Genomic DNA, 27,085 nt, shown 5'->3' with positions numbered 1-27,085 from the left:
TGATTGTCATACTTAGCTAATTTCTCCATAGCCAAGTGCTAAAGCGATGACTCAATCCCTATTGTAAGGATTGAAATGCACTAAAAAAACTTTGAGTTATTTTCTCAATTTTCTGGAGGAATAAGATTGGTAATCGACCTATCTTCTTAAAATCAAAATGATTTTTAATCAAAAAGTCGATGTTGGTTCGAAAGTTGTTCTGATTTATAGTTGGGAGGAAGAATCGGCTGGTAGCAAGTTCGACTTCCTGTGAACACACTTAGCGGCGGTCCGCTAAGGAAAATTGAGATTGTGCTCGATTCTCATTGAGGCAAAATAATCCAAGTCGGGTTTTTCTAGATCTATAAAACAGTTTGCCGCTAACGACGATAGTCGTAGTTAGTCTCCGTAAAGGACTAATATCCAAAAATATATTTTGGGTTATCGGTTCACAAGAGAGAAAAAACAAGTTACAGGGTTTGGGCCCTGTAGACTGTAACCGATGAATAACCGAAGCAAAAATTTATTCTGAAAATCAATAGGAATTTGAGGCAAAAGATGAAGCCAAAGGCTAATTTCACTATAAGTTTTTTTTTATCCCAAACACTTTAAATTATTTAATTAATTATTTTCTTTTTTTAATTAGTATCTTTTATTTTAAAAACAACTTTTAAATCACCTATTTAATCTCATCCAAAATTCTACCTTATATCATCATTTTTTAAATCAAAGATTTCAGTTCATCAGAAACACCAGAGTCCATGTGGACAGACCTTGCTTCCCTACTCTATTCTCTCTCTTTCTTTCTTTATTTATTTTTAAGAAGTCGGAATTATTTTAACAGTAAAACCACATAAGTCACTGTCAAACCTCATAATTCTAATAATATATTCTGAGTTCATATCCAAAATGACCCCCACACAGAGGATACAAGAGATAGGTACATTACAGGCCACCATATCTTCCTTTATTCATGCTGGACATTAACTATAACACTCGCACTCAAATTCAAATTCCAATAACAGCTAATTCATTATATAATAGCACGTAGGACACTACGACACCAATAACACCACAACATTATTTCAAACAAACTTCTGAGGTTTTGATTTAGGTCTTACAGTACTTTTTAGTCCGATCAGAACCGAGACTGGAGATACTTAACCGTATTCTTGTCCAATTGGAAGGCCTTGGTGAGAACATCTGGGTTGATCGGTGGGTTTGAGCCAAACACTGCATTAGCAATGGTGATAACCCCAGCATTTTGGCTGCTGAGACCAGCAAAGGCGACCGCCGCAGTTTTCCCTATGTTGAACTGGAAATGAATCATACCGAATGGGAAAACAAAAACATCTCCGGGGTTTAATATTTTCGTGAAGAGACGGTTGTCCGTGTTCGATGTAACGAAGCCGACAAGAAGTGTGCCTTGGACAAGAAGTAAGATCTCAGATCCTCGAGGGTGAGTGTGAGGAGGGTTAACGCCATTAGGCGCATAGTCGATTCGAACCAGAGATATGCCGAGAGTGTTAAGTCCTGGTAATGCATCAACATTGACCATAGTGACATTTGATCCAACTGGATTAGCTGTGTTCCCCGGCTTGTTTAGGCCTGAAAAAAAGAAATCTTCTGCAACTGCAAGCTTTGGGTCTTTGCAGAATTTACCGTTTACAAACACTGCAATGAAGAAACGTTAAAAGTTATATTAAAACATTGAAACTAAACTGAATTTTCTTCAGCTGAGGCTTAACATAAAGTGGACTACATACCTCCATTTTTTATGTCCTTGACAGCAACACAGAAATCCTGGAGAGGACTGGGATCAGACGCTGAGGCCAATGAGCAAGCCAAAGCCAGGAGGCTGAAAGCTATAAGAATGGAATGAATTCCTTTCATTATGATATAGCAGAAGTGATTAACTTCTTGTTTGCTATTGCTTTGGAGAATATTGAGGAACTTTGCATGGCAGATGAAGCTTTTTATAGATGGAAACAAACGATCACTTCATTATTTTTCCTCGAGTAGCAGGTAAAGACTGTCACGGTCAGCTGACCGGGAACGTATCAGAGTTTAGCGGCTTGAATTTACTCATTCTATGGATTTGCATGCTTATTTTTCTGGAACTTATTTTTCATGTTTCTGTCTATGGTATTTTTGCAGTTTAAGCTCCTGCTATCAGATTTCAGATTTCTGATCATAGACTTCTCAGACTCTTTTGTGTTTATCGAACTAGTAATTAGCAAATAAACATTGCTCAAAGAATATACCCAGATTTCTTGCAGAAAACTGATCAAGTAAAAAGTAAACAGAGAGTTGTTAAAAGATTGGTAGTTGAGAATGACATTAAGCAGCAGATAAAACGAGCTTAACAAATCTGATGACAAAAACATCTGCTAGTATTATTTATGTGATGGAAAAACATTTTTATTGACGCAAAACCTGCTTCCTTAGTTAAGTAAGAAGAAAATTGATCGATTGAAGGTAATTCAACTAATATTTATATATAAATTGGGGTGTGGTTAACTACTACTTTGAATTTGACCACGTGGAAGGTTACAAACTAACTAATATGGGAAAATTATTTGATATAAAAACATAATATTCGTTGTAATAATAACAAGAGAAAATAACCTCAGTGACCAAAAATGCCTTATAATATACGATTTTAACCAACTTTTTTGGATTTGCCAAAATGACCAACTAAATCGCAATGCGATCGATAATTCGCAACGCGATTCTGACTATCGCATTGCGATTTCCCAAATTCGCGTTGCGATTTACGTATGCGAATACGTAAAATCGCAACGCGAATTTGGAAAATCGCAATGCGATTACGTAAATCGCAATGCGAATACGTAAATCGCAATGCGATTACGTAAATCGCAATGCGAATCTGTAAATCGCAACGAGATTCTGACTATCGCAATACTGAATTTCAAATTCACAACTCGATTTCTGAATTCGCAACAGGTTTTAATTTCGCAACACAAATATTTTGGGTATATAACTACGCAGCAGCAGTAACTCATAACCTAAATCCCTAAATCGCAACTCATTCCATCTCCATCTATCACTCTCTCCGGCGACATCCGTTCTTATATCCAAAGACATCCTTCCCCATCCGGCAACAGGTTTTAGTTTCGCAGCTCGTTTGTTTAGTAAATTAATTTACAATAATGAAATCATCTAATGTTGATCATGTTTGGATAGATTTATGTTTTGGAGGGTCATGAGAGAATATTCATGGTGTTTTACATAATATGCCTTTACCCATGAATCTTCAACTAAAACTGTCATTAAAAAAGTTAACTTATGAAACTCTAATGTTACGTGTTGCAAATAAATTGAATTTAGAGCCCCTAAGTGGATTTAGACTATCTTATCAGAGAAATGGTAAAGTTTATTGTTAACCGACAATGAAGATGTTGAACGATTCATTGCTTACATTAGTGTTTCAAGTGATGATGTTACATTGTATGTTGTTGAACCTAGAAGTAGTGAAGTTGGGTCAGTAGCGGGTAGTAATCGACTAAGTTTTTCAACCCCAGTTTATGGTGCTCAAAATTTAATGGTTCCACCACAATTTCATCACCAAGCAAATATTGTTTCACCACATTTCCAATACCAAACACAATCTCAAAACCCACAACCTTTCCCTAATCCCAATCCCAATCAACTTTCAGCACCAAATTCCGGTTTTCGTATTGACCAGTTAGACGATGATGAGCCAACAGAAAAAATTGTGAGTACTAGTCAGTATTCGAAATTTGATCTTGGTCAATACCCGGACTTTGATCTTGGTCAATACTCAGATTTTGATGATTTTTCAGAAGAAGAAACAGACCCTGCGTGTAATGATTTTGATATTGGTCAATACCCGAATTTTGATGATGAACCAGCCGTTGTCGAGGAAGATGTTGTTGATGATAATGAGAAGAAAGTTACGACTGTAAATGAACATGTTGAACATCCATTCTGTAATTCATATAACACTGAAGAAGAAAAAGAAGAAGAAGAAATCCCCAAAGAAAAGTCCCCAAAGAAAATGCCACGAGAGTATAACTGGAATATGCCAGAATTACTTCAGATATTGGAAGAAGAGTTGGTAAAGATAGCAGTTGATTGTTACACAAAAATTATTCGTATCAAGAAAGATGATTGTTTTGATACAAAGGAAGACTTGAAGATAGCTTTGTATACGAAATGTGTGGAAGATGGCTATCAACTAAAAGTTAACAAATCAAGCAAAGATCGTTTCGAAACAAGGTGTATGATTGACAAAAACTGTACGTGGCGTATGATTGCAAAGAGGATAAATGATTGCGAAATGTTTCAAGTTAGGACTTTTATTGATAAACATACATGTTCAAGAACTCAAGTTTTTCCTCACCATAGACAGGCAAACAAAAAGGTGTTGGTGGTTTTCTGGCTGAGTTAATGTTTTTGAATGGTAGGGTATATCGGGGACATGAAATTATGACTGACATGAATGCTCGGTTCAAGATTAGTATCTCATATTCTCAAGCTTGGAGAGCCAAATGTTATGCCTTGGAATTGTTGAGGGGGTCGCCAGAAGCATCGTTTGCCCAACTGCCGGCTTATTGTCACAATTTAAAGCTGAAAAATCTTGGGTTGGTAACTCATATCAAAACAAATAGAGATGGATGCTTTGAGTTGCTGTTTATCGCCATTGGTGCTGCGGTTAGTAAATCAATATAATTTTGTTGACTCATTTTGTTAGTTACATGCATTTCACATTTAAATGATTATATTTCTTGTGTATATGATTTTGTAGATTCGTTCGTTTATTAATTGCATGCGCCCAGTTATTATAGTTGACGGAGCACATTTAAAAGGTCGATACCTTGGAGTAAACTTATTAGCAGTAGCCATTGATGCTAACAATGGGATACTGCCAATAGCTTACGGGGTTGGCAAATCTGAAACCTCTGATTAATGGACATGGTTTATGGGGCATCTTAGGGATTGCATATGTCCTATTAGCAATCTGACAATCATATCCGATAGGGCAAACTCAATTGACAACGCTGTTAGAAGGTATTTCCCAGATGCTTTTCATGGACTTTGTGGTGTTCATTTGTATAGAAATCTAAAATCAAGGCCTGCTGGTATAAAAAATCACAAATAGACATACTGGAAGACTGTAAAAGCTTATCGGGAAGTGGATTTTAATAAGCATATAAACTGTTTAAGACGTGTTTTGCCTCAGTGTGCTTAAACACTAAAAGATGTCGGGTTTGAAAGATGGTCAAGAGTACATCAACTTGGAGCAAGATATGGTTTCATGACGTCTAATAGTGCATAATCAATCAACGCTCTAAGTCGTCATTCCCGGAAATTACCCATTACTATGTTAATGGAGTTTTTTCGAGCCTCTATTCAACAGTGGTACTACAAGAAAAAGAAACCATGTAGGTATTATTTCTTTAAATTCATAACTTATCATATATTTTACTAAGTATTATTTATTTAAATTTACAGGAACATTGGAACATCGTGTTACACCATGGACAGAAAAAAAGATAACGAAACGTGTTGTGAAGTCAACGTCATGGAGAGTTGAACCATGTTCAAACACTTTGTTTGAAGTACTGGATAATAACTTAAATGGGCTTGTCGATCTAAATGCAAAGACGTGTAGTTGTATGAAATGGCAAACATCTGGTTATCTGTGTGGCCATGTTATAAAAGTTTCTCTTCATCTAAACCAAGATGATTCAAGCGCATACGCTATGGATTGCTACACTACAGAAGTATATCGACAGACTTATGGCGAGATTGTCTGCCCTATTCCACATCCTTCTGAGTGGGACATACCAGATGACTTACAAACAGTTTTGCCACCAGCCATGGACAGAAGGCTACCTGGCCGACAAAAAAAGTCACGATCGTATACCGTCTAAGGGTGAAGAGAAGAAGAGATTGACATGTAGTCGGTGCAAGGAAAGTGGTCATACAAGGTTGACATGTGGATCACCAGTGCCATCACAATCATCTTTTCCTCTACCAAAATATGGATCCTCATCAAATCACAACCGGCTTCACCTTTTGGGACTGTTAACTTAGGTGATTTTTAAATGCAAACGTTGTATTATGTGTATATTATGTGTGAACTTTTAACATTTTCAGCTAGACATGTATTAGTAACTTGAGTTTGAACATTGCTATGATATGTTCAGTTGTTATCACTTATTAGACATTCATTTGACTATCGCAACGCGGAAATCGCAACGCGAATATGACTATCGCAACACGAAAATGACTATCGCAATACGGAATTGACTATCGCAACTCGGAAATGACTATTGCAACGAGAGAATCGCAATGTGAAATGAAAATCGCAATGCACAATGAAAATCACAACGAGTGAATCGTAATGCGAAAATGAAAATCGCAACGCGAAATTAGTTTCGTGTTGCGATTTTCATTTTCGCATTGCGATTCACTCGTTGCGATTTTCATTTCGCATTGCGATTCTCTCGTTGTGATAGTCATTTCCGCGTTGCGATAGTCTGTTTTACATTCAACATAATGCATATTGAAATCAACAAATCAACTATTACATTTCAATCAATTAAACAAGCACAAATATTATGTACACATCAATTAAACAAGTCAACATTTACAAATCATCTTTTACAAATCAATTAAACAATCAAATAATAATAATGAAATCAACTTTTGCACCCATACATCCATTTCACGCAGCTCACTTCAGGATTAACCTGCAGAAACCAAACATTGAATCAACAATACTTTCTACACATCTAAAACCTACAAACAGCAAATTATTGAATTCTAGCTACTTAACCAAACATTTTCAAACCAAAAAGAGTATATATGTTTAACAACACTTGCATTTGACTTACAAATTGTTTATGGACACTTTCATAATGCGGATGCAGGTAGGCATCGTCTCGCATATATCGCTCTAGCCATAAAATGCCAAAACCACAAGCCTACTGCACTTCTATCTCTATCGGTGGGAGGTAGAAAATGTGTACTTCCTGTCGTCAAACGCTCCAAGCACATGCATACGAGAGGACAACAATCCCCTCTGGCTTCCTTCGTTTGTTGTGGCGCGGTCTCGTCTCTGATAACTGTAACATTGAACTTCTTTGGCTTCTTGTTTCCAGACTTAGTCCAATAATCAATTGCATCCAAGAATTTAGCCAAATGAGAGCTCCATCCCTTAATCATATCTCTCAAATCAGACAATGATATATAATTTATCATGTTGTCATATACTATTGTCTTTAGGGATGGGAGCTGAAGCTCGACGAGAAGCCAATGAGTACTGTCCAAAACAGGGATAAACACCTGCATCGAAATGTAATAATTCAAATTGCGCACTTATTTATGAACACCTTTAAAATATTTAAACAAATATACTAACCTTATCGACCTCCCACCATGCAGGATAAAGTTTAGCTTGTCTATTAGCCAACACATATGATTCTTGTCGTTGATTCTTCAAGTGAACTACGTGAAAAGACGTCGGCATAATTGTATATCGCGTTTTTTTAATATTTTTCTTCAATTTCCTTACAATTAGAAGACGTGTCACCCATGCATCAATATGCTGTTTTACAAAAAAAAAGACATATATTAGTGAATTACATAAATTTTAAAAAAAATTAATCAAACTGAAATATAAGAAGAAATATAAGACTTACCCCCCCATCGAAATAGTCGTTGTCTTCAACCCCTAATAATACACCCCACCAAGACCGTTCAATCAACAAATGTATATCATCGTTGAGTTTGTATATGTCAGCGTAACACCCTTGGCTCCGCTCATGTAGATAAAAATCAACTACGGTCTTAGCCCAAAGGGTATTATCCAGAATTGTTTCTGGTAGTTGTTTCCTCTCCACTTCATCTGCCGGAATGGTACTGGCCGGTAACTTATACGAAAGCCAACAGTCATCCATCATGTCCGGCACGTGAGGGGGCTTCTCAATAATTCGATATATTACGCCGTGTGAATCGGGCTCTAGAATGTTGGGAGGGACCTCTTCAACAATGACAGTGGCCTCTTGAACGGTGGGAGGGGACTCTTGAGGGATGATAGGGGCCTCTTGAACGATAGGGGAGGCCTCTTGAACGATGACAGGTGAATCGGGCTTTTTCTTACGGATTCTTCGCACTATTGGGGTGAACGGAGATGTAATGGCACGTGCACGCCATCTGATGCGTGAACTCCGTCTTGCAAGAAAAACCCGACGTAGAGCATCCACCTTAGCGGGTCGTTAAAAATAAATTAATACATAAATCAGTAAATAAACAGACATGATATTAAATAGTGAAAACAAAGACAAATATATTTCAAACTTGCACGGTATTCACCCAAGTCATTATTATATCATTGTTCACAAAATGCATCAGATAACATTCCAGAAGTAAACACTTATATAAACATTTAAAAGGATAACATATAGGTTTAGTGCAGGTTCAATGACAACATAAAGAGTAGTAGTTTATTCTTGAAACTTAAATTTTCAACACTGTGAAGTTAGTATTTGTCTTTTGGTTGAAGTAATGCAATTCATTCAAGTTTCAATTTGCAGAAGAAGAATAGAATCTGAAACTTAAAATCGCAACGCGAAAAAGACTATTGCAACGCGAAAATGACTATCGCAATGAGAGAATCGCAATGCGAAATGAAAATCGCAACAACAAAATCGCAACGCGAAAATGACTATCGCAATGCAAATTTGACTATCGCAACGAGAGAATCGCAATGCGATTTTCATTTCGCATTGCGATTCTTTCGTTGCGATAGTCAAATTCGCATTGCGATAGTCATTTTCACATTGCGATAGTCATTTTTGCATTGCGATTCTCTCGTTGCGATAGTCATTTTCGCGTTGCGATAGTCATTTTCGTATTGCGATAGTAAACTATTCTTCTTCTGCAAATTGAAACTTGAATGGATTGTATTACTTCAACCAAAAGACAATCAAAAACAAATACTAACTTCACAGGGTTAAAGAATAAACAGTTAAACAGTATTGGCAGCAACCGAATGAATTTACTAAGCAATCTAAGTGAAATTATGAGTAAATTTATCATCAAGTTAAATATGAAAAATATTAAACTTACCTCATTGCGTAGAGTATGAACCTCGTTCTGCAACGATGCTACAATCTCACGTAGAGCTGCTACCTCACCACGTAAAGTAGACACCTCAACACGCCATGCACCATTGTCATTGCGTAAAGTACCGACCTCCTCACGCAAGGCATTGACCTCATTATGTAACTCCCCTAACTCATCCCGTGGAGGTGGAGGTGGAGGTGGAGAACAGGGAGATAAACATCGTGGCATCTTTGCTGGTCGCCTATCATGAGGTGATGGTGGAGAAGAGGCTCGATGATGTGACAGAATAGGTAATGACTCTCGTTATGGAGGTGTATATTCGGGTCGATCAGGTGATGGCTCTGGGTGAGGTGGTGGCTGCTCATTATCCGTGCCATCAAAAAAAAACTTACTAGCTTGCCACCAATCAGTGGCAAGCTCAGCTTCCGTGGGTGTCAGCCTCTGTAATGGAGTGTTGGCCTCCTAACAATATAAAAGCTCAAACAAAGTTAAACGTGTACTAGTAATAACTTGTTTATAAACATATGGTAGTATTTGTGTTAACTTACATTATTTATTGTAGTATACGGTAGTAAATCTTCTCATTGTTGCAAGGACCATTTCCTCTTCCAGGAAATAGCCCTAGGAATATCATTAGAAGTTTTTAATGCATATGTCTGCATGGAGGGAAAGGCCTCAAATATCCAAATCTACAAACAATATAATAACAAACATTAGTAATTGTTAAAGAATTAATTATAATTTTGGAAACATTATATAAAAATTATTACCTTAAAGGCCCAAATAAAGCCTGACAAAGTGTATTTGGAACCATCGCCACTCAAACGTTTCCGATCATAAAAGGCAGACGACAACTTATTCCATGTAGCTCTCCATAGATACGAACCCCACGGAAACAGGTTCCATGCATTTAGGTCCTCTACCAATTTAATTAGATCATTAGGAATAGGTTGTCGGGCCTCTCTGCCTAAAAAGCCGGCTTACAAAAGTATTAGAAGGCATACTCGGACAACATCGACGTCATCCATCCGAGTAAAACCATATTTCTTATTCAATAATCTCGTCAAGTCTTCCACGTGTAAATTCGACTTCTCCGTTGACAACTCAGGAAAAACCCGGGAAAACCATGATAGGCGGGTAATATGTCTAGTGTACCGATCTACATCATCGTGTCTGAAGCGTAGACCGGTGATTAAGCAAAACTCCTCCCGCCCAAAACACGTATACGCCAGTGGAAAATCAAACCATATCTATTCATCACGACGTTGTATAGTCTCTGGTAGATCGCTAGTCATGGTTTGAAGAAACAGATGGGTCAACATAGAATCTCCACCCTGATGTTGTACTTTCAGCCATGGCCCGAAGCAAGTATCCTCAAATATTTTTCTTTGTGCAGGTGAAAGCTTCGACGCAATTGTTTTGGCCAGGATTAATTTATTTCTTAAGGTCGATTGAGCCGAATAAAAGTTCTGCAAAAACAATAAACATACCAATTTAGATATACCAAAAACTACACTGTGAAGATATGAACAATAAACATAAAGAGTAGTAGTTTATTCTTCAAAATTAAATTTGCAACACTGTGAATTTAGTATTTGTGTTTTAGTTGAAGTAATGCAATTCATTCAAGTTTCAATTTACAGAAGAAGAATAGTTTCTGAAACTTTAAATCGCAACACGAAAATTACTATCGCAATGAGAATTTGACTATCACAACGCAAGAATCGCAACACGAAATGAAAATCGCAACGACAGAATCGCATTGCGATAGTCATTCTCGGTTTCAAATACTAAAATTGAAAGAAACTTGAATGGATTGCATTACTTTAACCAAAAGACAAAACAAAGACAAATACTAACTTCACAGGGTTAAAGACTAAACAGTTTAGCAGTATTGGCAGTAATTGAATGAATATAATAAGCAATCTAAGTGAAATGGTTAATCTATTATTGAAAACACCAGTAAACTTATCATCAATTTCAATATGAAAAACCTAATAATAATGCAAAAATTTTAAAAAAAAATAATTAAAAAAAACTAACCCTCGGTGGTTGATTTGGTTGATTTTCCATTTCTGACCGTGAATGATTTCGCCGGAGATGGAGACTGTTATCGTCGTGGGGACTGATTTCGTCGGAGATGGGGACGGATGTCGCCTTAGAGAGTGAGAGATGGAGATGAGATTGAGTTGTGATTTAGGTTTTTAGGTTATGAGTTGCGATTACGGGATATACTGTGGACGGTTCAGTGTTCCGATATATTAATATATTCATGTTTAGAATTTGAAAAAAAATACGCGTTAATACGAATGACGCTATGTAAATCGCATTGCGATATTCAGATTTGCATTGCGATTTACGTATTCGCATTGCGATTTACGTAATCGCATTGCGATTTTCCAAATTCGCGTTGCGATTTACGTATTCGCATTGCGAATTAGGAAAATCGCAACGCGAATTTGGGAAATCGCAATGCGATAGTCAGAATCGCGTTGCGAATCTGGAAACTGATTTGCGATACCGAAGATCACGTTGCGAATTATCGATCGCATTGCGATTTAGTTAGTCATTTTAGCAAACCCAAAAAAAGTTGGTTAAAATCGTATATTATAAGGCATTTTTGGTCACTGAGGTTATTTTCTCTAATAACAATATGTAATAATGTAGGCACGATAATAACGAGTATAAGACAATCATAAAATTAAAAAATATAATATTTAACGTAGAAAAACTCTATTTATTGTGTTCGAAATAAATACAAGAAAATTTGTGTATAAAGGTGATTTAGAGTTTAATCAACTTACTTCTAAATCATAATCCCTAGGAACATTCTACAACGCTCGACGAGCACTGTTGAACACCACTGAGCATTGTTAATTTGATTTATAAAAATTTAAGATTTTAAAGTACTCTACGTATAATTATAAATTAGTTAAAAATATAAAGATAAATTATTTAAAATAAAATATTAATGATATTATTTTCCTATAATTTTTATCAAAATATTGTTAAAAAACTATGGAAAATAATGTAATTAATATTTTATTTTAAATAATTTACCTTTAGATTTTTAACTAATTTACAATTATAAGTTGAGTCCTTTATAATTTTAAATTTTTATAAATTAAATTAACGGTGCTCATCGTTAGTGGTGTTACGCGGCGCTCGTCGAGAATAACATACTCATCCCAATCCCTAATATCTATCTATAGAGAGAAATTCTTTTAACAAACAACACTACATAGAAAAAATCTATTGAATCTTCCACTCTTTATCGCGCAAAGAAAAAAAGTAGAGTTTTAAATGAATTGAACTTCTATTTTATTCTAAACTTCGCCGCTTGTCACAACATATCCTTAACTCCTATTTTAAGTAAATTTCTTCTTAATAATCTCGGACTCGATAAAAAAATTAGATGACACGATTCTAACACAGTGTTTACCAAATCATAAACTTGTCATGTTTGATAATTTAGTGTTAGCCAAGAGATTTAGCCGTTTACGTTACAACATACCAGAAGAGGTTCACCTACTTACAAAATCTTGCACTAAGATATGAGCCAGCGTCTGATCTGAGCATGCTGATTGGAAGTTAACACCAATTTCGAATTGCAAAACTCCATCTTCCTGAATTAAAAGGACCAATTTCCATATTGTTTTCATCTTTCTTTCTTTTTATGCAGTTAGTTATTCGGTGTTGATAGATGACGTTCTAAGGCAGTCAATTTTCGCTGGTGGCATTTAATGTGCATGTTTTGATTACCATCCTCCCATTTGTTAATTGTTTCCATATGCAGATTTTAAATCTTAGCCGGAGATTTATATTGCAGTCAGCAACATATATAGTTGTGGAATTTAAGGATTTTATTGTAATGACTTGTAAAAAATCAGTACCAATAGCATTGTTCGATGTATAGCCTGTGTTTGAACTCTAACGTTGTGAACAAAAAAAATATTAAATTAGAAGTGTTACTCTTATATGATAAAACTCTACGGTATCTGATTTAAACTAGCGAAATGCTGTTGCGATTAAATGCAAATTATATCTCCAGACATTTTAGTGATATAGTAATATTTTTTTTAAACTTTATGTTAATGTTTATTATTTTTTTTAATTTAATTTTATCATGAATTTATATTAATTTTAAATTTTTTGAATGCTTATTAATTAGGAAAATGATCGTATTTTAGAGACATTTATTAAAAACCCACATATATCGACACCAACACGTATTTTGTCATATTTGTCTTCTACAGGGTTTGGGTATATTGCAACAATTATTGGCGGTTGCAAACTCGAACCTGTCCTAATTTCTGCATTATTGAGAGGTGGAGGCCCGAGACACACATTTTATCTTCCATGTGGAGAGTCTACAATTACATTGGAGGATGTCTCTAAGCATTTGGGGCTTCCCGTCGACGGAAATATTATGTATGGTGTGGCCGATGGTGATTGGCAGTCAATGTGCATGGAGTATCTTGGAGCTGTTCTGCCAGAGTTTAATGGAGGTAGAATAGCTTTATCATGGCTAAAAGCCAATTTTGAAGTTTTGAATGAAAATGCTTATGAGTATGAAGCAAAGGCATGTGCTCGGACTTATATTCTGCGAATCATTGGAGGAATATTGATGCCCGATAAATCTCGTAACCAGGTGTATTGTATGTGGTTGCATCATCTGATTGATTTTGATAAAGCTGAAAGATATAGTTGAGGCGCTCCAGTTTTGGCATCTCTTTAGAGAAATGTGTCGTGAAACGGATTATAAAAACTTGTTATCGGTGGATGTCTCCTGCTTCTCCAATCATGGGCGTGGTTCCGCATGTCTTTCTTATGCCCGATTGTTAATGAGTCATACGTATTCCCCTTATTATTGAGGTAATTTCCTAACTAAATTTGATTTTAATATTTTAATTAAATAGGGTGATATTTAGTTTATATTATATTTCATAGGTGGTCGATGAAAAGAAAAAATCTTAGAGATATCCCTACTGAACTAGAGGAAATCCGTTTACTTATTGATACAAAAGCTGGGTTTGAGGTATGTTTTTAAATCTGTTTAAATATGAATAATTTAATTTAAAATGCTAGTTATAATTAGAATATTATATTTATTTGAATTGTATATTTATATTTCAGTTTCAGTGGATACCTTATGCGAGCGATGAACTAAAGGCTTGCATCCCACCCCACCTGAGCAGGTCATTAGATGTCAGTTGTACCTCTTATATGTTATGCTATTGTTGAGTGGCATCCGGTTGATCGTGTGCTCCGTCAGTTTTGTTGTACGCAATATATTTCTGGAGCACCTAGGAATTTAGACGACATGCATAACATAGACAGAAGAGGAAAGAAAGAGGTCAACTGGGTGGTGAGACACAAAGATTGGATTGCGATTTGGGAGAACTGGTATGCACAGTTGCCCCCTCAACAATTTTACGCTGAAACTGGTCATATTGTTATGGATAGCTATATGGAGTGGTTTAATGAAAATAGAAAGCTATTTCTACTTTCGTCGGAAGCACGAGGGGTTAGCATTCATAGGCATCGAGATAGACGTCCACCGTCTTAATATCATCGTCCCCCGACTCGTGGACGGAGAGAAGATGCTACCGGTTCGGCATCAGTCGTACGACCAGAACCATCACAACATCCATATCCACCGATGATGATGCCACAGGGGTACATACCCAGCCCTCCAGTTCAGATGCCATCTCCGCAAGGGCATATGCCATCTCCGCTGGGTTGCATTCCTAGCCCGCAGGGTTATATTCCTAGCCCGCCAAGTTTCATGCCTAGCCCATATGGTTTTATAAAACCCTATGGAGGTGCATATACAGCTATGTTTAATGATCCAACATATGGTTCATATGCATCTTATTTGGCTGGTGGTGCTTCTCCACAGACACCTCAAACTCCATCTGGATCACAGACATTGATGCCAATGTTTTCACAGTTTTCTCAATTGTCTATAAGTGGTGGGATTGTGAGTAACACTCCACCAGGGTTGTTATTTTATACAGGACCTTCATCTTCATCTATGCCAAATGAATAAAATGTCGATGATGATGATGATAGTGAAGATGAGGAGACTGAAGAGCAAGTTATACGAAGAAATCCTCAGCGAAATAGACAACCACCGGTATGTGGAACTCATTCGAGAAGACAACATCGATGATCCAGTTGTATTTTAATGCTATTTAAATAGTTATATTTTAGAAATTTATGTAATTTTGTAATGTTATTTAAATGTTTAATGGTTTCGTGAATTATTTTTAATGTTATTTTGTAAAGTTATATTTTTAAAGTTATTTTTTATTCAAATTCAACATGAAATGTTTTTTAAAATACAAATCCAAATTCAACTTAATATTCCAATTGAAATTTAAAATTGTATTCGAAATTTAAAGTTATATTCCAATTATAGTTCACAGTACTTAAATTGAAACTTAAATTACATTGTCTTGTAAAAATTATTTAAAAAATAATTCCACAGTAGTTAATGAGCATCATTATAAAACATATACATTAAAACCCACGTGTTATAATCTCATTAACAAAGGTTCACTTTCACCACTGACCCCTGAGACGCACTTTCACCACTTTGTTATATCCCCTCAAACATGATAGGTACTGACATGAATAGTGCCCTCGAGGACATGACTCACATAATAGTGCCCTCAGTGTATTAATGCAGTGAAGTACTGTAAACCAGTTGTCCAATTGATGGTACTTTCTTGTATGGGAAATACAAGCAAGTTTTATTATTGGTTTTGGTCCAAGATGGTAACCACAATATTCTTCATGTTGCATTTGCCCTCGTTCAAGGAGAAGACACTAAGTCTTGGGCTTTTTTCCTTAAAAATTTACGTTTACATGTTGTCACAAGGGAACACATATGCATTATTTCAGACCGAGGAGCTGGGATAAAAGCAGCAATGGACTCTTTGGGTCCAATGTGGAAACCTCCACATGTTCAACATCATTATTATGTCTGTCATATTGCTGCAAACTATTACGGAAAATACAAGAAGAATGATGAACGTCAATTAGTTGTGCGCATGGGTATGTTACTTTTTTCCAATTTTTCATTCATTTTCGTATTACTTATTTATACTTCATATTAACTATTATAAATTTCTAATGGCTTAGGTTATGAACTCTTACCTCAAATATTTGAGTCTATGCTACAAGAATTGTTTGACAAAAATAAGAAGGGATGCGAGTACATTATGGACATCAGCAAAGAAATGTGGACAAATGCGTATGAAGGGGGGGTATCGCTATGGTCATATGACAACCAACTTGGTTGAAGCAATCAATTCAACCTTAAAAGGGGCGCGTCATTTACCAGTCACGGCATTAGTCAAAACGACTTATTTTCGTTTGGGTCAACTATTTGCAAAGCTCGGTGGACAAACTCTTACTTGGATGCAGAACGACCATATTTATCACCCAAGACTAGTAGCTGATTTACAGAAAAAAGTGGCTACATTAAATGGGATGTTGGTTACAAATTTTTCTCGCACCCGTGAATTATTTTGTGTAACCGAAATGCCTCGTCCTCTTCAAGGGATTGAAGCTAACACTTTCAGAGTTAATCTGTAAGAGAGGTGGTGTGATTGTGGTTTCTTTCAAGCACTCAAATATCCATCCTCTCATGTCATTGTAGCTTGCTCACATTTGCATTTGGACTACAAAAATTATGTTGATCACGTATACCAACTTTAACAAGTATTCAAGGTACATGAATTTGAGTTTCCGCCCATAGGTAATGAAAGAGACCCAGATGAGATTCAAACTTGGCTTACAATTGTACCAGATCCGTTTCTATTAAGGGACTCAGATCGTCCAAAATCCACTAGAATACATTGTGATATGGATATTCGGGAGCGGTCAATAGAACAAAAAAGATGTGGGCATTGCAGAAACATCGGGCACAATAGAAAAAAAATGTCCAGCTCTATTGTCATCACATAACCGTTAACCCTTATGTAATTGTATTTTCTATTTCAATGAATGTTTTGGTTTCTAATATATAAATGTAATTGCATTTTCTATAATTTCTCAATGTATGTATATTTTCTGCCTAAATTTTCCACTTACCTCTTACTTCAACTAGTTAACATTTTCAATTTAATTGAACCTAACCCTAAAGGCTCGTCCCTGAAACGTATAACACTTTACCATAAATTTACTCCACCTTTAATACACATTTAAAAAATACATTCGACAATTCTTAAATCATAACCGAAATAGTTTACATAATAAATTACTAATTTATAATAACAATAAACATTAAATCTTTATTAAAAAAAACCAACGTGGCATCCGACTCAGCTGAAACCCCGTGAAAGCGCGTCTCCAGGGATGCGCCTTTGTGCCAACTCAGCTGAAAGGGTGTTACTTCGGGAAATATTGATCAAACGGTGTTAGTTCAGGCATACTAAACTGATAGGGTGTTACGTCAAATCGCCCAAAATTTTGGCTGTTGAAACCAACAAAGGCGACCGCCGCAGTTTTCCCTATGTTGAACTGGAAATGAATCATACCCAATGGGAAAACAAAAACATCTCCGGGGTTTAATATTTTCGTGAAGAGACGGTTGTCCGGGTTTGATGTAACTATGGCGACATAAAGTGTGCCTTCGACAAGAAGTAAAAACTCAGATCCTCGAGGGTGAAAGTGAGGAGGGTTAACGCCATGAGGCGCAAAGTCGACTCGAGCCAGAGATAAGCCGAGAGTGTTAAGTCCTGGAAATGCATCAACATTGACCACAGTGACATTTGATCCAACTGGATTAGCTGTGTTCCCCTGCTTGTTTAGGCCTGAAAAAAATAAATCTTCTGCAACTGCAAGCTTCGGGTCTTTGCAGAATTTACCGTTTACAAACACTGCAATGAAGAAACGTTAAAAGTTATATTAAAACATTGAAACTAAACTGAATTTTCTTCAGCTGAGGCTTTAACATAAAGTGGACTACATACCGCCATTTTTTATGTCCTTGACAGCAACACAGAAATCCTGGAGAGGACTGGGATCATACGCCGAGGCCAATGAGCAAGCCAAAGCCAAGAGGCTGAAAGCTATAAGAATGGAATGAATTCCTTTCATTATGATATAGCAGAAGTGATTAACTTCTTGTTTGCTATTGCTTTGGAGAATATTGAGGAACTTTGCATGGCAGATGAAGCTTTTTATAGATGGAAACAAACGATCACTTCATTATTTTTCCACGAGTAGCAGGTAAAGACTGTCACGGTCAGCTGACCGGGAACGTATCAGAGTTTAGCGGCTTGAATTTACTCATTCTATGGATTTGCATGCTTATTTTTTCTGGAACTTATTTTTCATGTTTCTGTCTATGGTATTTTTGCAGTTTAAGCTCCTGCTATCAGATTTCAGATTTCTGATCATAGACTTCTCAGACTCTTTTGTGTTTATCGAACTAGTAATTAGCAAATAAACATTGCTCAAAGAATATACCCAGATTTCTTGCAGAAAACTGATCAAGTAAAAAGTAAACAGAGAGTTGTTAAAAGATTGGTAGTTGAGAATGACATTAAGCAGCAGATAAAACGAGCTTAACAAATCTGATGACAAAAACATCTGCTAGTATTATTTATGTGATGGAAAAACATTTTTTATTGACGCAAAACCTGCTTCCTTAGTTAAGTAAGAAGAAAATTGATCGATTGAAGGTAATTCAACTAATATTTATATATAAATTGGGGTGTGGTTAACTACTACTTTGAATTTGACCACGTGGAAGGTTACAAACTAACTAATATGGGAAAATTATTTGATATAAATACATAATATTCGTTGTAATAATAACAATATGTAATAATGTAAGCACGATAATAACGAGTATAAGACAATCATAAAATTAAAAATATAATATTTAACGAGTATAAGCAGAGGCCCGTAAAAAGCCTATTTCATTTCACATTTCAGAAAGAAATAAAAAAACTAATGTTAACTATAAATAACGAACGACGACTTCAACAATTACTCAACGCATTTTACTTCACATCAGGAATTGAACTGAAGATTCTTCACCGTTTTCCTGTCGAGATGGAAAGCCTTGGCCAGAATATGAGCATTGATGGGAGGGTTTGAGCCGAAGACTGCATTAGAAACGGTGATCACCCCTGGGTTTTGGCTGTTCAGACTAGCAAAGGCCACTGCATGGGTGTTCCCATTGTCTGCATGGGTGATCACCGTTTTCCTGAATTCGACGTGTTTTTGCGGATATGGAGCCCGGAAAAGTAGAAGTCACCTACTCTGGCTAGCTTGGCGCCTTTGCAGACTTTCCCATTGACAGAAACTGCATGAAAGCATGAAAAATGTTACTATGTTAATTCGGGTGTGAGTGTCGAATACGAATATATATCAGAAAGGACGGAGAGAACATACCAGAACCGTTGGGGTCAGCTTCACAGAAATCCTGAAGAGGACTAGGATCAGAGGCAAAGGCAAAGGCCAAAGACGATGCAAGAGACAAGATGAAAAAGGCTTGGATGATCTCAAGACCTTCCATTTTCATGTAATGGTAGCTTTATATCAGAAGAGTTACGTGAAAGAATGGCCATTTATAGGTTGAAGACATTGAATTAGTCCATGAATTTAGCTCGCTTTATTTAATTTTACCATAGCAGACAATACATATTGAAACACAAGAATCATTTTTTAATTACCTTGTGAATCATTCTTCTGCAGGCCTGCATGAAAGAACTAATATAATTCATCTTCCTTTTGCTTAAAACAGGGCATATTGAAACAGAAGAGTCGATGGGATGCTGGCAATTTATGGATTGAAAGTGACTCCAACTGTATCTCAAATGAAGTAATGCTTCATACAAGAAAAGGCACAGTTTAATCCTAATAATATTATAGAATATGACTGATGCTTCGATTCGTCATACGCTACGGAATTTGACAATGAAACCTAGTATTTTCCCAATTCATTCATTTATTTACGGGTAAATTACAAAGAGTAGTCATTCAATTTTGGGTTTGGTTCTATTTGGTCACCCAACTTTAAAACCTTTTATTGTAATCATTTAACTTTTCAGAACGGTTAAATTGTTAATGGAATAATGATGTGATTTCTATTTTATTATAATAACATATTTAATCCTTAATATCTATACATTCAATTTAGTTTGTCTTAATTATAAATAAATCAATAAATTTTAATCCTTCAATTGTATAAAATCTATTAATTTGACCTCATCTATTAATTTGACCTTTAACCACCGTCAAACTCTACATATATTAGAAATTGTATTTTGAAATAATAATGAAGTGTGATGTAATTATTGTTTAGTTCATTTCTGACGCCAGACAGAATAGTGATTATCCTGTAGGCTAGTTCCGACAGACGATTCACAAGAGAAAATTCGTCCAAAAACCAGAGAAAAAAAGTCTCTAGGGTTTAATAAAATATTATAAAATCAAACAATGCAAAAAAGCAGTCCACAAGCCGGACTGTTATAGCAAAAAAATGGTCTTTATTCGAATTTTGCCAAAAATAGCAAAATCCCGAAAATCACTCTAAATTGAAATTCGAAATAAAATAAGCAATCTCCCAAAAATCCGGCCTAAATCGGATTTAAATTGACTTCCTAATTAACAATCGAAATATTACCATAAATAGTAAAAAATAACTAAATCTAGTGATTCGGAGGGGAAAACGGCAGAATTTGAGGTTGAAAAAAAAGGCCACATGGAGCGTAATGTGGAGAGCGTACGCGTCGAAAAGAGCTTTTCGAATTGGGGTCTTATGCGCGATTCTGACACCTGTAGCCAAAGTTATGGCCAAAAGACTGAAACATACTCAAAACGACCCCAATGAGGAACATGTCACAATCAATTCCCGCCTTTGCGCTGATCTGCCAACTCATGGCATCTCAGCGCCATCAACGTGCAATCTGACAGCTCAGCATCATCTGTCTCGGATCCCCCTGCATCAATTTCTTAACTATGTTTGTAGTTTTTATTACTATCTATAAGAATGGAATGCATTTCATAATCAATCGCACTCATAATAAGAAAAATTAATTATAAAAGTATTATATCGGGTTTTAAAGCGGTGTCTAAACTGTTTTTCAGTCAGTTTAGGTGTTTAACGTTACAAACATTATCACATATGTGTTTGATTCGTAACAGTCGTTATAAGATTCCGTTATCCATTACGTGTTAAATTTATAGATTTTTAATTTTTTAAAATCCCAAAATTATCATAAATCTAAAAAAAACCCTAAACTCTTAACCACCTTAATTTTAATCCCTAAACTCACACCGACCGTCGACCTTATCACTGTTATCATTGATTGAACCTCCACCAACAATCACTGTAATATCTCAAATTTTGGACTAGTGACTAGAATGTAAAAACTCAAAAGTTTAGGGATTAAAAATGTAAATTTTTAAAAGCTTTGTTTTGGGTATGTAAATAAGTAGTTCAACCCAAGACAATTATTTTAGTTTGTTCAGATTTTTGATCTGGAGTTTGCATAAAAGTATATTAATTAATAAAGTTTGGTATATTATTCGGATAACCGAATTGAATATACATAATTATTATATTAGTTAAAATACTAATTCGTATTCGAAATTGTTTATGTCGGGAAATCGACATCGGGTAGATCGCGATAAAAACCAAATATAAAGCGAACGAAAGGAAAATGATTAAGTTTAAGAGTTCAGCGAAAATAACATTTAAAGCGTAGAGAGACATCACGTGAGTGCAACTTACTTATTTTATATTCGATATGAGGACGGCTTGCAATGAGCCAACCTTGAAGGTTTTCAATTGAAAACAATTTGAATTATTTTATAAAATATCTTTATATTGATTTACTAAATGGTTTTTATATGATTTTGGGTTTGAATAATCCAAATTATTTTATTCGATATTTTATTTCCTAACATGTGAATATTTTTGGATATGAACTGCCCATATTTGGTTTTTTAAGATTTTTTTATATTTGATTATATGGATGAATTGTTTTAATATGCAAATAGTATATGATTTTTAATAAGCCTATTGTATAAGAATGATGTTTAGTGGTACAATGGCATGCCATGAGGTGGAATGAATTTGTATTTGTTTCAAATCTGACACCAAGATGGATCACTCATGGTCTAACTCATGTACTCTAGTGGTGCGCGAGGTGGAGTGATCCGGTGCGATCTGTCTGGCACTATATGTGCATTATATGATATGGCACCATAGATGGGTCACTCGTATCTGACTCGACGTATCTTAGTGGTGCACGAGGTAGAGTGATTCGGTGCAATCTGTTATATTAGTTTCGACTGCATATAGCACCCTCACTCGTTATCTGACTCACATACCATTTAATTCTCATGCTAATACAATGGGCAAATATCTTATATGAACAAGAAAAGTATTGATTTGAAATGATCTGACTTCGAAAAGAAAAGTATAATTTTGCAATGATATGAACTGAAATAGAAAAGTACATATCTAAAATGGTACAATACAGTCTGAATTACAGATTTCTATAATAAATTCTTATTACGAGTTAACATATGATTTTATGCATATTTTATTTTATTAATATTTTTATCTGATATTGTCTGTTTTATACGTTAAATATTTTATTTATTTTACTTTACTTTGTTGCCTCACTAAGTTAAAACTTAGCGTGTAGGGAGCATATCAACATCGTTTTTGAGGAATCGATTATCCCACCAAAATTAGTAAGTAAAGACATCATGTCTGTTAATTTATTTGGTAGTGACATGTATATTAAAGAAACTTCTAGCTGCTCTGATTCGAGTATGTTTAAGATATTTTTTTGTTTAAATTATGAAGGTTTAGTTTACAAAGGACACTATTAATTATGAATATTGGTTTATTAAATCTAATTATTTATGATAGAAATTATTTTCAAATTAGGTAATTTTCTGGCAGTTTTGATTTAAGATATGTTACAGTACAAAACTATTTAAAATTCTATCTGAATTGAATTTAAATTTTGACATTAAATATTAAATTATGATTTTGTGTGATTATTAGTTTTAAAATAAAGAAATACATTTTGAAATTTTTAAAGAAATAAATTTTTATTGATTTTCAAATAGTAAATGTTTCGTATGACTGATGTGACATCTTTGACTCATATACGGACATGTATATAGGTTAAGGGTGTTACAATTTTTGGTATTAGAGTTGTAGGTTTAGCCGATTTCTCGGCCTAAACCGGAAAGAAAATGTGTCAAAAATTTATACATGCCATTAAGATGTCTAAATTATTGATATGGTGTGATTAAGTGACTAGATGAATAATGCTGATTTATTACTTAATGTGAGATGGTATAAGAGTAAACTCGATAGTGTAATGATATAGTATGAAATGTCAGTTTAGTGATATTATTTGATAAGTCAAAAAGCAAGATCGGGATTGTTTTTAATTTGAATAAACTAGAGGAAACTCTAGTTTACTATTCTAGAAAGGTTAGTGTCGTATGAAATTTTCTTCATGTTGCAAAAGGAATGTTGTATCAATGGGTAAAGAGTAAATTGACACGAGATATCAGTTCACTCAATAGGAAAACAATGATATCAATTTAGAGGAATGTTGGATTAGAATTGATCTCGGAATATAGAACGATGGGTAAATGTTTTGGGGCACAAAGGCAATGATAAATAGCTTATAAGTCGCTATCGAGGATTTAGATTAATTTCGGTTAGAGATTAGATATTTTTGTTGTCAAGCCCAAATATATTGTTCTTCAAAGTTAACAATTCAGAAAGGCTTGAAAAAGATTACGAGATTATGATGATTGAGAAAGAGAGTTGAGAAAAGGAAAGATTTTATAGGAAACAATCGTGAGCATAAAATGATTAACCTCCACAATTAGAATGCGAAAATGATTTGTTTTGATAAAGATCGCTTAATAGGGATTGACGAGTTTTGTAATTAAAAGTATATTAGTATTTCTTTTTAATTTAATTTTGATTGGATATTAGAATTCGATGCGATTAATGTGAGTTTGACGAAATATTTTTCAAGTTGAATTAGGTTTTTTAATATTTACGTGTTAGGGAACCGAATTCCCAATCGTACGTGAATGTCAATGATAATTGTATTTTCCTAATGATATTTCGATTTAATTAAGATAAAGGAAGGACATGAAGTAGAATTTCGAATAATGGTTCAAACTTTCTAAAAGGAAATAAAGGTAGAACGGTAGAAAGTATAGTATATGTACGAGCTATGATTGAGTAGAATTTTGAAAAGTTATTCTGAACTCGAAATCTTTTGAAATTCACTAATTATTCAAAAGATTCATAAAGAGACTCTCGATGACTCCCTCCCCACTAACCAAGTTATTAGGAAATGAAACAATATTTATTTGAATTGGTAAGAAGCAAGGAAATGAATGGTATTAAATAGTAAGATCAGTTGGAAATTGATAGTTTGGAAGGTAAGTAGAGGAAGTCATTAAAATTTTATAGAGGATATTTGAAAATGATTCTCAAGTGGTAAAGTAAACAAATCAAGTGAGTTTCGTTCGAAGTACAAGAAGACTGATTTTGAAATGTGTACGAGGAGATAGGAATTTTTAATTGATAATAAGTCAGGAATCGGAGCAACAAGTTCTGCGTAAAGCAAATTTTATAAATTGGATTGGAAAATCCGTCAGAAATTATAAAAGTTGAATTGGAATAAGTACTTTATATGGTTAGATACGTATTTGAATCCTGTTTCTGATGGATCGAATAGAGAAATTGTAAGTATAAGAAATAATGCAGAATATTGTTTTTTGTTCAAATAGCATAGACTATCAAAGTCAGAAAGGTGCAATAAATTTTGCAATTAGTAAGGATTACAAGTATTATGATGTCACCTCTCATACCAGTATGAGAAGGATATTGGTGTATGAAGAAAATGATATGACCTATGTTACAAGGAAGCTTTCAATTTAAGAATGAAACTTTTCTAAGTTATGAGTAAAAGTTAACATATATTGTGCTTGCTTGAAAATAAGAGATGATGGGTCAATTGTATTGACAATCAAGAAGGGAAAAATTGAAGTGTTAGATAAATTATGAAGTGAAAATTAAAACAAAAAAATGATAAGACTTTCTAAGGTTTATAAGCGAGTTGTAGAAATTGATATGTTACGCAAAAAATTCTTTTCTGTATTGAAAATTGTCAATTTGTAATTGATAATGGAAGAAGAAGATGACATAATGAATGTATGGGTAAAGTTAAAGTTTATTGTGTTAGAACAAAGGAAGAATATAAAAGTACATGTTAGGTATAGAACAATAAAATGAGGATGAATTTGAGGATTATAGGATATGCTTGAGGTAGTAAAGAAATAAGAAAGATTTTCACTTTGGAAGAAAATAAAGACACAAGAAATTAAAGAGAATGGTTTAAAGGGTGACAAGGTTATAAATAAATGTAGTTTATAAGTTTGGCATGAAATAAATTGGAAATAAGGTAATAAATGTAAAACCCTATACCAGTACGACACAGTCGATCGATGTAGGATGCCACATGGAACCACCGAAGTGGTTAACCAACTTTAAACTTACTTTCTCTTGCTTTGAAACAACCATAAAAAAATTAAATACAATAAAAATCTTTTCTAAAGGGGAGCTCCAAAATAAAATATTTACACTTCAAAAATATTACTGGCCAACTTGACTTAATCTACGACTCAACTGGACAATAATGTTTACAAATATACATGCCTAAATAAAAACGCTGTGACATACATCTGATCTGCACTGGAATGGTATGGACTTTGGTCTATCTACTTCTTTCCAACTGCTTGATCTACTAACCTGCCCACAAAAATATCCAAAGGCTAAGCTAACTAGCTCACTGGCACACTAACGATTAAAACATACTAACTGTAATTCACTGAAAAGCTCAAGCTATCAAGTATACTGGTATAAGGTATACTGCTGTCTGTTCTATTCTACTAGTCCACTTATTAAGTGTTGGACCTTGCACCCAAGCTAGTTTACTTGAAAACTTCTTTAATGAGTATTCTCAAATACTCAATCTCTACGCTATGGTAGACATCATAGTCACAGAGAACACGCCAGAACCGATAACCGAAGATACACTAGGCGCAGAGAATACTCCAGAACCAATGACAGCTTAGACAGTTAGCTACGACACCTAACATACAACATCATCTATGCATCATGTTTCCTCAAGGCGTAACTCTGTTTACTCTGAAAACGAGCCTTATTCATATGTTTTCTATATTTCATGGGCTCCCAATGAAAGTCCACAAAAACATCTCAAAGAGTTTCATATGGTGTGTTCAAGCATGAAATCTCAGAGAGTATCAAAAGACCAAATAAAACTATGAGCTTTCCCTTTTTATTTATTTGGTTTAGCCAAAGAATGGTTATTTTATTTACATCCCAGATCTATAAATACTTGGGTTGATTTAAGGAGAATCATTATGGAAATAAGACAAAAAGATGGAGAATCACTTTATGATTACTAGGAGCGATTTAAGAAGCTTTGTGTAAGGTGTCCACAACACGGATTATCTGAGCAAACACTCATCCAATATTTCTATAAAGGGTTGATTCCAATGGAGATGAAAACTATAGACCCTGCTAGTGGAGGACCTCTTGTGAACAAAACACCACCTATAGCAAGGGAATTAATTTCGACAATGGCTGCCAAATCTCAGCAGTTTGGCACTTAAAGTGAACTCAACCGACATGTTCACGAGATTAGTATTATTTCATTAGAAAACAAAATTGATAAATTAACTGATGTAGTTAATTCTTTGGTTGCAGGAAAAATTGGATCAGCAAAAGTATGCGGAATATGCACAAAGTCATATCATTCGACATATTGATGTCCAATGCTTCAGGAGGAAGTTGGCGTAGAAGCAAATATTGTAGGGAACTTTCTGGTACCTCCCCAGAGACCCTATAATCCATACTCAAATACTTATAATCCAAGAT

At 34.9% G+C, this 27,085-nt stretch overlaps 3 protein-coding genes across 3 annotated transcripts; all 3 read right to left on the bottom strand.

The window, feature by feature from the left end:
• Positions 1 to 995: 995 nt before the first annotated feature.
• Positions 996 to 1,934, bottom strand: LOC120121512 (germin-like protein subfamily 1 member 14). Its single transcript, XM_039140855.1, has 2 exons — positions 1,746 to 1,934; positions 996 to 1,653 (listed from the first exon to the last, which is right to left on the bottom strand). The coding sequence occupies exons 1-2, from the start codon at positions 1,870 to 1,872 to the stop codon at positions 1,118 to 1,120; spliced, it is 663 nt and encodes a 220-aa protein (XP_038996786.1). The 5' UTR covers positions 1,873 to 1,934; the 3' UTR covers positions 996 to 1,117.
• Positions 1,935 to 17,427: 15,493 nt separating this feature from the next.
• On the bottom strand, positions 17,428 to 18,358 carry LOC120121513 (germin-like protein subfamily 1 member 13). Its single transcript, XM_039140856.1, has 2 exons — positions 18,084 to 18,358; positions 17,428 to 17,990 (listed from the first exon to the last, which is right to left on the bottom strand). Exons 1-2 carry the CDS (start codon positions 18,208 to 18,210, stop codon positions 17,500 to 17,502), a joined length of 618 nt encoding a protein of 205 aa, XP_038996787.1. The 5' UTR covers positions 18,211 to 18,358; the 3' UTR covers positions 17,428 to 17,499.
• Positions 18,359 to 19,131: 773 nt separating this feature from the next.
• Positions 19,132 to 19,639, bottom strand: LOC120121522 (putative germin-like protein subfamily 1 member 12). The gene is made up of 3 exons (XM_039140864.1): positions 19,516 to 19,639; positions 19,379 to 19,426; positions 19,132 to 19,283 (listed from the first exon to the last, which is right to left on the bottom strand). The coding sequence occupies exons 1-3, from the start codon at positions 19,637 to 19,639 to the stop codon at positions 19,132 to 19,134; spliced, it is 324 nt and encodes a 107-aa protein (XP_038996795.1).
• Positions 19,640 to 27,085: the final 7,446 nt, after the last annotated feature.

The sequence above is a fragment of the Hibiscus syriacus genome, unplaced genomic scaffold (genome assembly GCF_006381635.1).
Source record: "Hibiscus syriacus cultivar Baekdansim isolate YM2019G1 unplaced genomic scaffold, ASM638163v2 tig00110374_pilon, whole genome shotgun sequence".
NCBI lineage: Eukaryota > Viridiplantae > Streptophyta > Magnoliopsida > Malvales > Malvaceae > Hibiscus > Hibiscus syriacus.
The sequence above is the reverse complement of the archived record's forward strand: the minus strand, read 5'-3'. Positions and strand labels throughout refer to the sequence as shown.